Genomic DNA, 14,593 nt, shown 5'->3' with positions numbered 1-14,593 from the left:
ATATTTTGAAAAACTTCATTTTCATTGATCACTAAAATTTAACTTACAGTAGAAGTTTTAATGAGCAGTATTGATTCATTGTACTTTTCTTCTCCAGACAATATGAGTTTTCTTTTTTGAAGTAGGGAAAGAGAAAAGTGCATCCCCTATGAAGATTTATTTTTTATTATCGGTATTATTTTCAGTTTTTTCCTATTTTATATCAGTTTGCAAATACTTCACATCAAAATTGACAATTCATGTTAACTAAATGCAAACGTTTGGCTATCATTTTAATCAATTTCAGGAAATATACACGCAGTCATGAAAATGGTTTAACTTTACATAATATATAATTCAAATTGACTTCATGTCAAGACTTACTAACATCCAAGGCCGATAATTTTGATTTTCAAAATTAACAATACTAAATCCTACGATAATGTAAATGATTTATAAATTCAATCTCTTGCACTTCCACTCGCACCAAGGGAAGAAAATAACACAAACACCACAAAAGAGCCAGAGACTTCAAACTTTTGTAATGATTTATGCAGAGCATGAAAAACAAAAATAATTGTGATATGCTCAACTTCATTACAAATATTTAGAACACTGCAATTTATATACAGTTTCTAATACATCAGGTAAGAGAATCTAAAACCTCTTACCTTCTATAAAGCTCTAAGCATTTACATGAATGAATATTAATATTGGTACACCAATGTAGAAAGTAATACCGGTATCTGTCTGCGTGGTTGGGGTACTCGTAAATAAAAATTTCTGTCTGGTTTAATTTTTCTTTACACCCCCCCCCACCCCCATGCACTCCCAAACTTTATAAAACTTCCAACTATAGGTACCCCAAACCACAAAACAGATACTGTGCAGGCTTATTACAGCCGAGTGCAAACAATTCATCAAATTAAAAATTGGCAATATGACAAAACCTATTAATTCATTTGTCAATTTATTGAAATGTAATGGTAAAAATTGATTTCCTTAATATTTTTCCCCATAGCAATCTTAAGTTAAATAGTTTACGTATTAGTGAAATATAGCTGAATAAACCTCTTGTTCTATATAAATCCTCCAGTATTTGCCTGCATTGGGAAATTGCGTGACCAGTCTCTCGTACACCTGCCTGGCAATCTCGATGGGTTTCATCTACAAAACAGTGATCATTTTTCAGACTTTTTAAATACAATAAAATCAATGTATGATCATATTATACATACATTGTACTTATATCCTGACATTTAAAAACTTTACTGTATAGTATACCAACTTTTATATGGAATGACAAAATTTTGTGAGGCTTAACAAAGCCTCACCATTGATTAATAATTGCCTTAAACATGTCTTGTTACGTTTTCGGCAAGCAAACCACTGGTAAAATGCTGTGAAACTATATTTTGTTTACAGCAAGTGAATATTTTAAAAGTTTTGCATGCATGTGAATGTATAGAAAAGACATATCATGATGTATAGAGAAAGATAAGTAAATTTTCATAAATTCAACATGAACACTCTTACCTGTGCATCTCGAATAAGGACACTCCATGCTTCAGTGTCGTATGGGAACGCTTCAATACGTTTATCTGCTTTCTTTAACTTATCAGGGATGTAACCTATTTGCTAAAAGCAAATTTAAAATATTTCATCAACTTTCAAATACAAATGAAAGGACAACAAAATGCTACCTTAGTTTTGAAATTCACAATACATTGAAAGATCATTGATATGAATATATATTTCACAATACTTCTTTGGGGGTTAAAATCACTCTTGAAATGGCATTAATGAAATCAATTCTTAATAGAGATCTATTTCTTGATTGTTGTTATTGCGCAGTCCAACTCAATTTTGAGGAAATTCTAATTATCGCACTTTCATTAATACAACCATGCTAATGCTTCCATTAGTCGGCATTTTATAAATTCATTATTTAAGTAGAAAAAATAGGACATTCTTACCTCCGGTGGCAGCACGCCACCGGCGTTAGAACCTGCCGACATTTTGGCTGACGCTTTCCAAACACACAGCGATGTATCAAAAAACAACCATGCGCATCAAATAAGAAAAAAAACAACTCTCAAATAACAAGCAACTTAATCTCCAGAATGCAGATTGATTTATTTGATGGTCATCGCGCTCACATTTCTGCAAGTATTTCCACAATATTTGGTACGGTTTCAAATGGTAATCCTCGTTCACAACACCGCCATTATTGCACCTCGTGTAGCGCCGCCGCGCAATATCGGTAGTTTCCGTATTTAACGAACGATAACTCATCGATAGTTTTAAAAAATCGACATGAGAGCAGGCAATTCTAATTCTTGGAAATGATATAAAATGTTCCAAAAATTCGACCTACTATAAATTGATCACTTTAATTTGAAAAAAAAACCCACAATGAAGTCATTTCAGTAGCAAAAAAATTATTAATAAATTACAAAATATACATATTATGCAAACGCGCAACTTTTGCGATTAAACGCGCTACTTTTGTGATATTGAATATTGTGATGAGAAAGGGATCTTTCCTTCCTCGTCTTCTTTTTTTTTAATCATATACAATGATCGGCTGTTAAGGAATTATACTGAGTCCTTCATAATTTTTTTCTTCTTTAAATTGTTCGTTTAAAAAAAACGTTAACTTAATTGATGTTTATTAAAGCTATACACGCTATAACTTGCGTCAATTTTGAATAAAGGGGAAAAAGTATGTGTTTGATTACTAATAAAAGTTACCTTTATGCTGTTAATTATAATGTTCAATTCAATCACGTAACAAATATATCAAATATTAAACAATACTAGAGCAGAGCTCGTGGCAAAGCCACGAGTAGGTCTTCCGTTGTTGCTGCGAGTTGAAAATGTATGTGATATGGTGTCAATAAATTATAATGACTAAACTTTCAGTTCTGCTTTTGTTATAAAAATGTGTTGTGATTGAAAGCCTGTATATAAAACGTGTTTTGAAAAAGAAAGAAAATGTTTTAGGAAAACTATCTGTCGAACACAGTTTATGTAATCGTTTCAAACATTTTTAAAAAAATGGGATGTTTAATGGCGAGTTAAATTTTCAGAGGGTAGCAAGCATTGTTACATGTACTCATGATTCATGTCAGGAATTGTGTTTTTGGGGAGTTGATTTTAATCATTTCTCCTATGCAGTTACTCTAGCAAACCGAAACTGAAACTGTGTTTGCACCTAAGCACAAATCATCGCCGCTGACAAGACTTCGTTCTTGAAAATAATCGATAACTTCGATGTAATATACGCTGAAGCATTTTTTTTAAAAGAAACTTATTTATAAATACCTTGGAAATAGTCAGATTTTTAATGGTACGAACAATTAGAAGTTTTTTGTAGTCGTGTGTATTCCTACGCCAGAGTTCAATATATAGTTTCGTTCAACCATCGGCTGTCTCCTTACATCTCCGGCAAGTAGAGAGTCAGTCTATATTTAGAGGTCGCATCATCAAGCTATCACGTGACCTGGTATCTCTTACTTGTCGGAGATTAACGGAGACAGCCGAGCATCTAGTTGAACGAGACTAGAGTTCATTGTTGGTTGGATCCATACAATTTTTGAAATATTTGGAATACCAAAACACAGTTTGATGAAATCAATTCTATTTCAAAATATAACACAACATGATTCATTAGAGGTTTTCTCGAAATTCTTGTCGGAAAAGTCAGAGAAATCATATTATAAAAATGTGCATAATTCAAATGCAGATTATAAACTACTTGCCAAGCAAACTAGCATATCGTTGATTTTAAAATAAATAATATTCGATATAATCAACTCCCGTCAGTACATCAGTACTTTGATTTAAAAACCGAACCCGCCTACAAAACACGTAACCTTTTCTCTTAGATAACTTCTTTATTTAAAAATATTTCTAAATTTTTTAAATCTATGTGCAAGTTTAGAATTGTTGAGTGATGACAAAATTTACAGACCCTGAAACGTACTAATACACCAAAAACGTGCGACTTAAGTGCGAGAAACGTTTCGTGTAGACCGTTTAGCGTTTCGTGTGATTGTGAAACGTTTCGTGTAAACCGTTTACTGTTTCGGGCAAAGCGTGCGAGAACCGCGTGAAACATTCATCAGATTTCATTCGGAACTCTCTGACAATTTAATTGTTTCAAAATGGCGCCCGTGTTTTACATTACTTTAAACTGTTTGTGATTGGCAAAACTCTTTTGTACATGTAGGTATTTTCATGAAAAAAAATCTACAAGAAATGATGAAGCTTTTAATAGGCATTTCCTCCAGAAAAGTTGTTACGTAGTGTTTTGACTGACTTTTGTCCAATCAGATTGTAGAAGGCGGAGTTGAGACAATACTGGTCGTGACTTAATTTTAGAGAGAGAGAGAGAGAGAGAGAGAGAAAGAGAAGGTTAACTGGTTAATGGAGTAAATTATAGATGACGCAGATGAGTGAACTATCTATCAACAATAGTTATCGTATAAAGTGACAAATCACGGTCTATAGTATGTCCCAAGTTATTGCTTCCATCAATTTTTGATGATTTTTAATAAAAATACACATACCTGTGAAAGAAACACAACTGAAGTTGATGAAAGGGAATATATCCAAGATTTTACTCATAAAATTTCACAGGAACGAAAACAATTTTCTTACGGATATTTATAATGGGAAATGTTTACATCTTTTCTTCATTCGAAAGTAATCGGGATACCTCGCGCAATTTTTTAACGTTATCATCCGGGCTTATTAATGGCTGATGCAATGCAAAATCCCCGTAGACTTTCAATATTGGGATGTGTATTGAAACCTGAAGCGGTAGAGGGGGCGTTTCAACACATAATCTGGATATTTTCCATATACATGTAAGTGGATGAACGTAGTTTGAGCACTAAGGTATTTACTATAATTGAAATATCAAGCAAAAAGTGGTGGAAGAAAAAACTCGGGACATAGTATAGTATATCTTATAAATTTATGAAACTTTGAAGTGTTTTGAAATTCTTTAACCAGGGAACAACGATGTCTATATATAGATCAGTAATAGGATAAGGTAATGTCAAACATCGAAGACTGTACGAATATTTAAGAAACTGTTTTTATTACAAGTGTTACCGTTAATAATCAAATCAAAGTTTGACGAATCTTTCTGGAATTAAACATAGGTTGTAAATTTACTTTGTATGAAAACTTTCTTCATGGTTACTCAGTGTGAAACATTCTTTACCTTAGACGTTTTACTTTTCCACTAAGCATCCGCCTTCGTTGCCTTTCCTTTACACTACATCTAAATTCATCATGTTCATAAGTGATCATTCGTTCGCATTTCAAAATATTTAATGTCCGTATTCTCGGACTCCATGCTAGGAAATTTAGTTGGATATAAGCTACGTCATTCTTATCCATGTGCATGTTGTCGACGGCGCGCGGCCGAAGAAATTTTCACAATCGTTCTTTAAAACGCTTTAAAGTTATACAATATAGGATATTCATGTAATTTTTATATACAGACTTTAAATAATTTGTTTGCAAGTTTATAACTAATGATTATTCCTTTATCGCCACCACTTATAATTTACTCAATTCACTCTCTCTCTCTCTTTTCTTTCTCTCATTCAAGTCACGAGCGGCAATGTCTTAACTCCGCCCAGCTACGATCTGATTGGACAAAGGTCAGTCAAAACATTAGGTATAAACTTTTCTGGAGTAAAACCCTATAAACGCTTCAACGTACTTCGCTGTAACTTAAACGGTCATGTTTTGATAAGCATATATATTTTTTTATTTATTTACACCGATAACTCTTACTGAGACCATTCGACTTTGTACAAGCAGCACACATAACCTCGGACATCGGGTGTCTCCTGCACCTGGCTGAACCTGTCAATCAAACTCTGTGTATTTGTTTTCATTGGATAGTCAAGCGTTTCTTTTTTTTTTGTCAATAGCCAATGGAAAATTAATTACTTCAAGGTAATCGGAATCAGTATTTGATGAAGCATACAATTTAAATTACAAAAATTTTATTAATTATCTGAAAATTATTTAAACCACTGTTAACGGAAAACAAAGAGTCTTAGAAGTAATTAACACACAGGGATTTGCCTACAATGTACACAGTCATGCAATTACTAGTTATTATTATGGGAATCTTTACGCATGTTATTTAATTCGAACAGATTATAATAATCTATACACTGTACGCCGTTTAACATGTACGAAGCGCCGGTAATATATACGAATATTGAGTCAAAAAATTAAATCATTTTTATTTCTTGTTCTTTTCAATACAATGTGAAATTACTTTCAGAAAAAAAATCCGAAATACTAATTACAACTTTCTTTTTTGTGTAATCATTTGATTTTTTTCTGAGGTACATGTATATATATGTACAGAACATACTTATTTACGAATGATACGACATAGGAAAAAAATAATCGGTTGTTTGTAGAACATTTTAATCTTACGATTGTGACTAATTTAATTTTAAATATTTTTCAACATTATCAATGTAAATAATATCAGGTGTATTTACTGTTTGTGTTTTTACATCGTAATCTCTGAAACCATGTTAGCAGAAAAATCAAATCCCACCGAATACTGAAAAACCGATTTCAGTTTGCAATCATACGGATTTTATTTTTGGTATTGACTATTGAGTTACGGTAACTTTTTTCTGGATGATTTTATCATTTATTATTTTATGTAAAAGCACAATTTCAACTGTTACTCAATTATATAACAATTGATGACCTGGGGCTATATATGTTCAGAGCTGTGTGCGCTGAAGCGACACAAGATTCTCGGTCGCACGTGGCGATTGAATTTACACAGACTGACCGAAAAAACAAACGGGTGGGAAGGTGAAACAAAATGTTACACATGAAAAGAAGCCACCAAAAATTATTTTCGATAGATCTTGACAATTAAAAAAATCCAGCGCGAGCTCCTGTCAGCGGAACGGGAGGGGGGGGGGGGGGGGGGGGGGGGGGGCAGCAATGAGTTCGCTTCTACAAACAAACGAACGACCATGTAGAAAAACTACAGAAGTGATTAATATGTGACCGATAGAATCTAATCTAAAGTTGTTTAAAATTCATGTGAAAATTTTTAAAAAAAGATAATTGAATGCCTCAATTCAGGACATTTTTTTTATCGTGCTAGCACCTACCGCAATCATGTTACATAGAACTTTGATTATAATTTGATTTTTAAACTACCTTGTACGCTATCTATAAATCAATGCTTAATCAACTGTACAAGTTTAATGAATTTATCTTTTCATCTTAAACGAATATACTAGTTGAAAACATAATAAAATATAGTTGTGTCCGTGCAAAATATGAAACATGAACGCGTGATAAGGTACATGTTGAAGAACACGAACCGACCGCGGATTACTTGTCCACTCGCGCCGGTTCTCCTCAGCCATGTGCGAGGGATGATTACCATTTAAAGCTTTACTATTTGTGTGTGTGTGTGTGGGGGGGGGGGGTGATTTAAAACATTATTTGTACAGTTTTTAAAATATTTTACATAAACAAACTAACCATTAATTTATGTCTGACGATGTTTCCGATTTGGAGTTATATCGCTTATTAATATTCATTTACACTCAAATGTTCAATTGAATAAATACAAGATGGAGTTCCCGTTTTTACGGCTATATTAACTCAAACACGTTCATATGCATGTAAGTTTGCGTCGCGGTGTGAAAATCTTGTCTATTAGATAACCGCTTAATTACCGCTAGGTAGTGCAGCCGTGGCTGATCTCACCGGCCGTGGGCGAAGGATATATTACGTAAAGGTACATGTACAACGCACAGACAGGCACAGCTCAGAACCCAGGAAGATTTGAAAAGTTTGCAGTATAATGACCATACATTACTCTATCAAATAGAAGTTATTTGTTTTAAACTTAAAACCCACAATTGATCGGTGTCTATATTGCTTTAGATTGAGAATGACATTGCCTTTATTAATTAACTGAATGATTTCTTAATTGACACCCAATCGTTTAATCCATAACAAATTAATATGTGTATTCAAAACGAAACCAATTCTTGAGTTCGCGGCTAAATAAACTCATACATGTATATGAGAGACACAGCTCTCGTGTATTAGATAACCGCTGACCGCTAGGTAGTCCAGCCGCGAGCATGGTGACCGATTTTCTCGGCCGCGGGCGAGGGAGAACTTACGTAATGGTACACATACACACAGCTCTGATTCAAGGTAGATTTTAAATGCATGGAGTTAATAAATAAAATGTAATGCATAGAGTTTTTTAATTCCATATTTTGTGGTTTACTAGAAAAGAAAAAGAATGTTTTGTTTTCCAATTGCCGTTTTTAATGATTGTGCACTATAAGAACTTAACAACAATGACTTAAACTCCTAAAAAAAAAGCATGTACTCCAACAAACAAAAATATTCTTATAAATTATTGCCTCCTGTATAAACCAGCATACTTTCTGCGGCAACTTTATGCCAGTTGTACGCACAAAGACTTTCGTTTACTTGTCAAATGAAACCAGGTACATGTCAACATGTAAAGCTTTTTACACTCATACTACACAAATCACTTACAAAATAATATTGTTACGACCTTAATGAGATCCCAACAAACAACTTTTCCAGCGACAGCCATATCAAAATCCTAACCGTTTTTGAGTTATTAAGCAAAAACTTTTAGGGGCTATTGGCCCTTAATTTAAGGGGCCAGCCCTTTTTTATTGGTGTCAAATGAAAGCCCTTGATATTCTGCACAACTTTTATTCTACATGTTTTAACAAATTATTTTTCGTTTAAAAGATATAAAGGAAAATATGTCTAAATTTTTGCAATTTTTTGAATCCTGTTTTTTGACCCCCTACCTTTTTCTAAATAAGGAAAGTAATCGTAAAACAAAAACCTATGTGCACCACTACAATGTCTCTGCTATTCAAATTCGTTGGATTCCCATTCCCTGCTATCATAGTCTCGGAGCCTTTGTCTGGAAACAAAAGGCCCTAAAAAAATTTAAAAGGGGAATAACTCTTTAACGAAAAGGGAATTCTAAATTTTATGAATTGCTTAAGATAGTGTTTTGTAAAGTGCACTAGCCCTGAAAATTTGAGCAAAAACCGTTCAGAAATGAGCAAGATATGAAGTCTCAAAGTTCGCGTCTAGGAAACAAAAAAAAAAAAGAAAAATAAGAAAAATCTTAACCCGCACAATAATAGAAAGGTCTTCCGTTTCCAACGGAAGACCTTAATAACTGAACAAAATACATGTATGCTTGTCCAGTTTTCGTGGAAGGGTTATTAAATATAGTTTAATTTCAACATCTAAGTTGATGAAAGGTCATATCAAAAGTCGATCAATCTCAACTATATAATTATGCTTTATACTTGCACAGGTTGATGAACTTCGTGAACTACACCATTGCCAGAAGGAGATGATCATACATACATGTACTGGCTGTGGTTTGCGACACTGTTGTGCTCCCTGAATGCTCTAGTCAGGTGCTATACCAGCTGAGCTATCTGGCACCAGTAAAGTAATGCAAATTATGATGAGCATATAAAAAGAAAAAAAAAACCATTATGGTAACAATATTTATTCAAAACAACTGTCTCTCATCTGGTAACAAAATGATATACTGACATGCTATCACTTAACTGCCACATCTTGTACACAGTACACACTAACACAAAACTGCTACGGTAATCAGTTCTCAGAACTCGTGTTCAACATACATGTAAGGTACATTAACACACTTATTATCAATAGTACAAATGCAGTCATAAACGTTGATTATCAAATACCTGTACATACTGACTACAAATACGGTACATATCCATGATATCAGGATTGAAAAAGCTATTATTTCCATAAATGTTGACACCAAGATCTTCTTGTCCAGCAGTAAGTCTGGTGTGTTTTAATTTGTGAGTACACATGTTAATGATGTTATGGATCAAAACTTTAACTGTGTGTTATCTGCTTAAATTGGTACCAGAACCAGAACAAGGGTTATTATATTTAAAACTAAAATTCCATCTACATTTTTTCATTCTGCATTATATTCTTCTAGTTTGTACACAGGTAAACAATTTGTTTAATAAATAAAAGGTTTCAGTGAGTACAATTCAACAAGGATTGCAGGGATGTTTGGTGTAAACTTAGTGGAAGAACACATAAATCTGGATCTGCATGACTACGTTGTAATTTTATCTCTTGATTGGGAGTTGCAGAGGAAGTAAATTCCGCTTCCTTGTACATGCATATATGACCTATGGCAAAAGAAATCCGGCTGTTTTCAGTATCTCAATTGAAATTCATTTGAATTGTCGTGGCAAATGTTAAACGTGAAACTTATAAACGTGTACATTTTTTCTGGTATTTTTTAGGCATATAAAATCCAAGTAAATGGATCTTAAAATGAAACATCACAATCCAATAAAATTGATATGGATCAGAGCCAAAATTCACACATAAGATGTTACAAATAAATTTTGGTACATGCAAGTACATTGTACTACTTTACAATATATTCTTAAGCAATAAACAGTGAAACATACATTTAAAACAAAATCAACTTTATAATGCATGTATTAAAATCATCATATAAAAACAATTTCAATTCATACACGTTATTTCTGTATTCAGGGTTATTTTCGCCCCATGTAAATTTTGCCCTCTACACTTGCAAACAATTCTGCCCCATCTTGAATTCACACAGTAGGGATTATAAAGAGAGATAAATTTGCTGATGACAACGAGGGCATAAGGGGTGAAAATAAAAGGGGGGAATATTTCCCAGAATACAGTATATTGTTGAATTACATGTATATGTTACAGACACAAGAGCTTTAAGAGGTATGTGAATGACACAGTTTGACAGAGATCATGACAACTTCACACGTGAATATGTACATGTACTGTGTACAACAAGTCATTCACCACTAGTGGAAGCGTAGCAAAACATGAATAAAATCACAGCCATCAAATGGACGCCCTATTAATAGGACTCAAACTCAAGATCAACAATCTCACAGAGCAAAGAGTTAGTTTTCTCTTGCAAGTACATGTACAGTATAATAGGATTTCAAAGAAAGCCATCCATATTTTGATGTCTACTCCATTTATATAAATGTACATTGTACAACAGGTATAAGACCCTGCCCATTCAAAATTTCCAATAAGTTAGCTTCATTGAACAATAAAATAATGACTGAATATTTTCAGAAATAAGTGTTTGGGCTTCACCAGGTATTTTGTCGTTGGTTTCAACAAATGAATCAATTACTGTATCCTTGTTGTACAAGGATGTGAGTCAACTTCTCGTCCTTTGCTCTCCTGGCATGACATAACTAGAAAATAAACACAAGTTAAACATGAAATTTATTGCTATCATAATAGAAGTACTGGTAGAAAATTGATTTAAATATCATTGAAATTTCAAAGTGTACTTACACTTCTAGTTTGAATGAATCTCTGCTTAAACTCTTCAACGTCCATTTTTTCTAAGGAGTGAAAAGATTGACAAATAAAAATAGTGAATGTACTTCATTTACATCTACATGTATCAGATGTTATTAAACAAGTAGACATTCAAAAGTACAAATAGCATATTTCTGAAGTGTATAACAGGAAATCAGCTTTTAAAGCGAAAACACACTTTCTAAGAACTGCTCAACAATATTCTCGGACTCCTCTTCTGCTTCCATTAGTGCTACCTTCAAGTTGTTCTGGATAACCGAGGGGTGAAAGTCCTCAGACTTAGACATCAGTCTCTGCTGATTCCTCTGGAATTCTTCTTCAGTTTTCTGATAGAGGTTTTTCTTTAAGAAAAAATGTACATGCATATTGTGAAAACCTCCTTTCTTTAACGTACACATGATTTCCATATATGTATTTCAGTATGTATTTCAGTTTTTAAATACCTTCTCCAAAATCCACTGTCTGTGCTGCTCTAGTACAGGCTTATAGCTTAAATTAGCTCCTACAATACAATGACATAATAATAAAATAATATTTTTTATTTCCAATTTCATATTATTTTACTATAAAACAATATCACAGTTATGTACATCTTACAAATTCAGTGGAAATGTAGAATATATGACAAGGCACATACAGTATCTATGTATCATATGTGACCAAATCACCTTCCTCCAAAAATTTACATAAAAACAACTTAATCTGCATGTTGGAAACACTTCAAATGCATTGAACATATAAATTTGTAATAGATACAATTCTTAGCAACATTGTACATATAGTAAATAGGATCATCAATCTATATCATTTTGTATGAAGTACCACACACCAATTTTTAACAAACAAACAAGATAGGGAGAAAAAAACTCACTTGCAAGCTCAATACATTCATTAGAAATCTTCTCCCTCTCCTCAGCAAATTTTGTTACGTGAGGAAGTTTCTGAATCATTTCTAAGATTTTGTCTTCTTCATCTTGTAATTCAAATAACTCGGTAAGACTAGAAGAAAAAAAGAAAAAGTGAAGAAGAAGACAGATGACAAAACTTTTCCAAGAGAAAAACAGGGGGTGAAAATATCATAAAAATGTTATTGCATGTGAATCAACAACCCGAATTCTGATGTGTATGTACGGGAATTACCTTTTAGTTTTAAGATCAGGAAAGGCAGCAAATACATCAGGAACTTTATCTAAAGACAGCGATTCCTGTAAGATACAGAGTACCATGAATAATTATAAAGAGTAAAATATTTTTAAAAGAAATATATTTACTTCCTTCTCTCTCTCTCTCTCTCTCTCTCTCTCTCTGAGAAATTAAATTTAAAAAAGTACCGGTATATGAAGTTTTTTTTATACATGTGAAATTACTTATCATATCAATGACATTTAAATATGAAAGTTTTATATGCAAAAAAAAATGGTGATTTTGGACATTTCTCTTGAAAATATGTTTTTTTGCCTGATATTTCCCATTACCTCTGAGGAATTTTCTGCCACTTGCATGGATTCTGTTTGATTGGTCCCAAAGTGACCCCCTGGAGACTGGTAGTATTCTGGCATTCCCCCCGAAGCCGTAAAGCTAGACATGGAGGTTGTAGCTGGAGGAAACGGAGGCCGTCCAACTACACCACTGAAAATGAAGTCAAACAACAGATGAACATTGATATAACTGACTTCAGTAACATGAATATTATGGATATGTCAAAGTAAGCTTGAAGTCCCAATCACAGTTTCTTTATGTATTTAATCTATTTATCTTGAATCATCTGATATTTCAAAGATTTTCTCTGTCTCATCTAGTTTCAGATAATAAAGTTTGACTGTTTTTGTTAGGTACAGCTAAATAAAGTGGTCATACATGAAGCATTGAGACTGTAATGAGATACATTTATCAAAGGAATCAATGTAAAAGATGTTTATTGGAGCTATTTCACTTATATTACTGTTCGAAATTTACATAAAACTATGATGCTTGCATTTCATAACAGTAACCGTTAAACATGCAATATATCAATAATGAGGATAATTAAAAGTAGCTTACAAGTTGTGTGATTGCAGTTGTGGAGGGTGTGACTTGAATTCATCAATGATGGATTGTACTATCACAGCTAGACTGGAATGCATTGAGAACTACAAAGATGCAAAACACGAAGCATGAATATACATGTGCAAGAGAAAATGAATTTCAAACATGAAAATTTCTAAATTATCATACAATAATAGCAAATACCATTAACCCTTAATAAAATTAATGTATCCCAAAAAAGTTTATTAACTTACAAGCTATCATAAGTTTCAAGTTTCATGCAGTGAAGCATGAGATTTTTTAACAAATACAAATACTTACGGATGAAAGACTTGGGCAATTGGTGATCTTGGACTGTGAATCTACCCATTGGTGATAAATAGGTGGGTGAACAGAAATTGATGGTTGGTCTTGAGGAAACAGTGGTGGGAGGGATCTAAAAATCAAAGTCATATTTTTTTCTTTTCTACTTATACACTGTATGCATTTTCACGGTTTTCATTTTCACATTTCTCATAATAAACAGAATCAGTGGTTTTAAATCACCAATGGATCGCTTCTCACTTTCTTCATATTATTTTTTGAATTAACTTACACTACTAATGTTATGTTGATACCCCCTGATGCAAATGTGATTCTGTATTCTGTATTGGGTATCACTTCTATTGGGCTGTGAAAAGGGGAGAAAATGATTATAAAAATCAGGGCTATTAAAAAAATCAACGAAAAAAAGACTCGTGCAAAATTTTCAAAGATTACTATTTTAAACAGCTAAATGCAATTGAATACCATTTCATCATGTTCACGTGTCATTTCATAGGTATCCTAAATATAAACAAAGTAACTATTATGAGTCATATATACACATATCAAAAGTCTTACTTTAGATTCGCCTTCTTCAGTGAATCGATCTGTTTTGTTCTGTGGGCTTGTAAATTTGTTTGAGAGGACGACGTGTTTTTGTTCTTATTCCCAAATAACCAACTCATGTTGCTGAGTTAACTGCTTCTATCTCCGAGCTGTTCTGTCACTTTACGTGAAATAAAAACAGGAAGTCTATAAACGTCATCAATTTTTGTGAACATCTGAT

General features: G+C 33.1%; 2 protein-coding genes across 2 annotated transcripts; both read right to left on the bottom strand.

Annotated features, from left to right (window-relative positions):
- Positions 1-513: 513 nt before the first annotated feature.
- On the bottom strand, positions 514-2,244 carry LOC128192252 (cleavage stimulation factor subunit 3-like). Its single transcript, XM_052864808.1, has 3 exons — positions 1,956-2,244; positions 1,516-1,617; positions 514-1,146 (listed from the first exon to the last, which is right to left on the bottom strand). Exons 1-3 carry the CDS (start codon positions 1,995-1,997, stop codon positions 1,027-1,029), a joined length of 264 nt encoding a protein of 87 aa, XP_052720768.1. The 5' UTR covers positions 1,998-2,244; the 3' UTR covers positions 514-1,026.
- Positions 2,245-9,576: 7,332 nt separating this feature from the next.
- On the bottom strand, positions 9,577-14,571 carry LOC128192236 (vacuolar protein sorting-associated protein 37A-like). The gene is made up of 11 exons (XM_052864787.1): positions 14,386-14,571; positions 14,099-14,173; positions 13,825-13,939; positions 13,519-13,607; positions 12,954-13,107; positions 12,619-12,683; positions 12,350-12,477; positions 11,922-11,980; positions 11,657-11,819; positions 11,452-11,501; positions 9,577-11,348 (listed from the first exon to the last, which is right to left on the bottom strand). The coding sequence occupies exons 1-11, from the start codon at positions 14,490-14,492 to the stop codon at positions 11,277-11,279; spliced, it is 1,077 nt and encodes a 358-aa protein (XP_052720747.1). The 5' UTR covers positions 14,493-14,571; the 3' UTR covers positions 9,577-11,276.
- Between the last annotated feature and the right edge of the window lie 22 nt (positions 14,572-14,593).

This window comes from Crassostrea angulata, chromosome 7 (genome assembly GCF_025612915.1).
Source record: "Crassostrea angulata isolate pt1a10 chromosome 7, ASM2561291v2, whole genome shotgun sequence".
NCBI classification, from domain to species: domain Eukaryota; kingdom Metazoa; phylum Mollusca; class Bivalvia; order Ostreida; family Ostreidae; genus Magallana; species Magallana angulata.
This window is presented reverse-complemented; position numbering and strand designations above follow the sequence as displayed.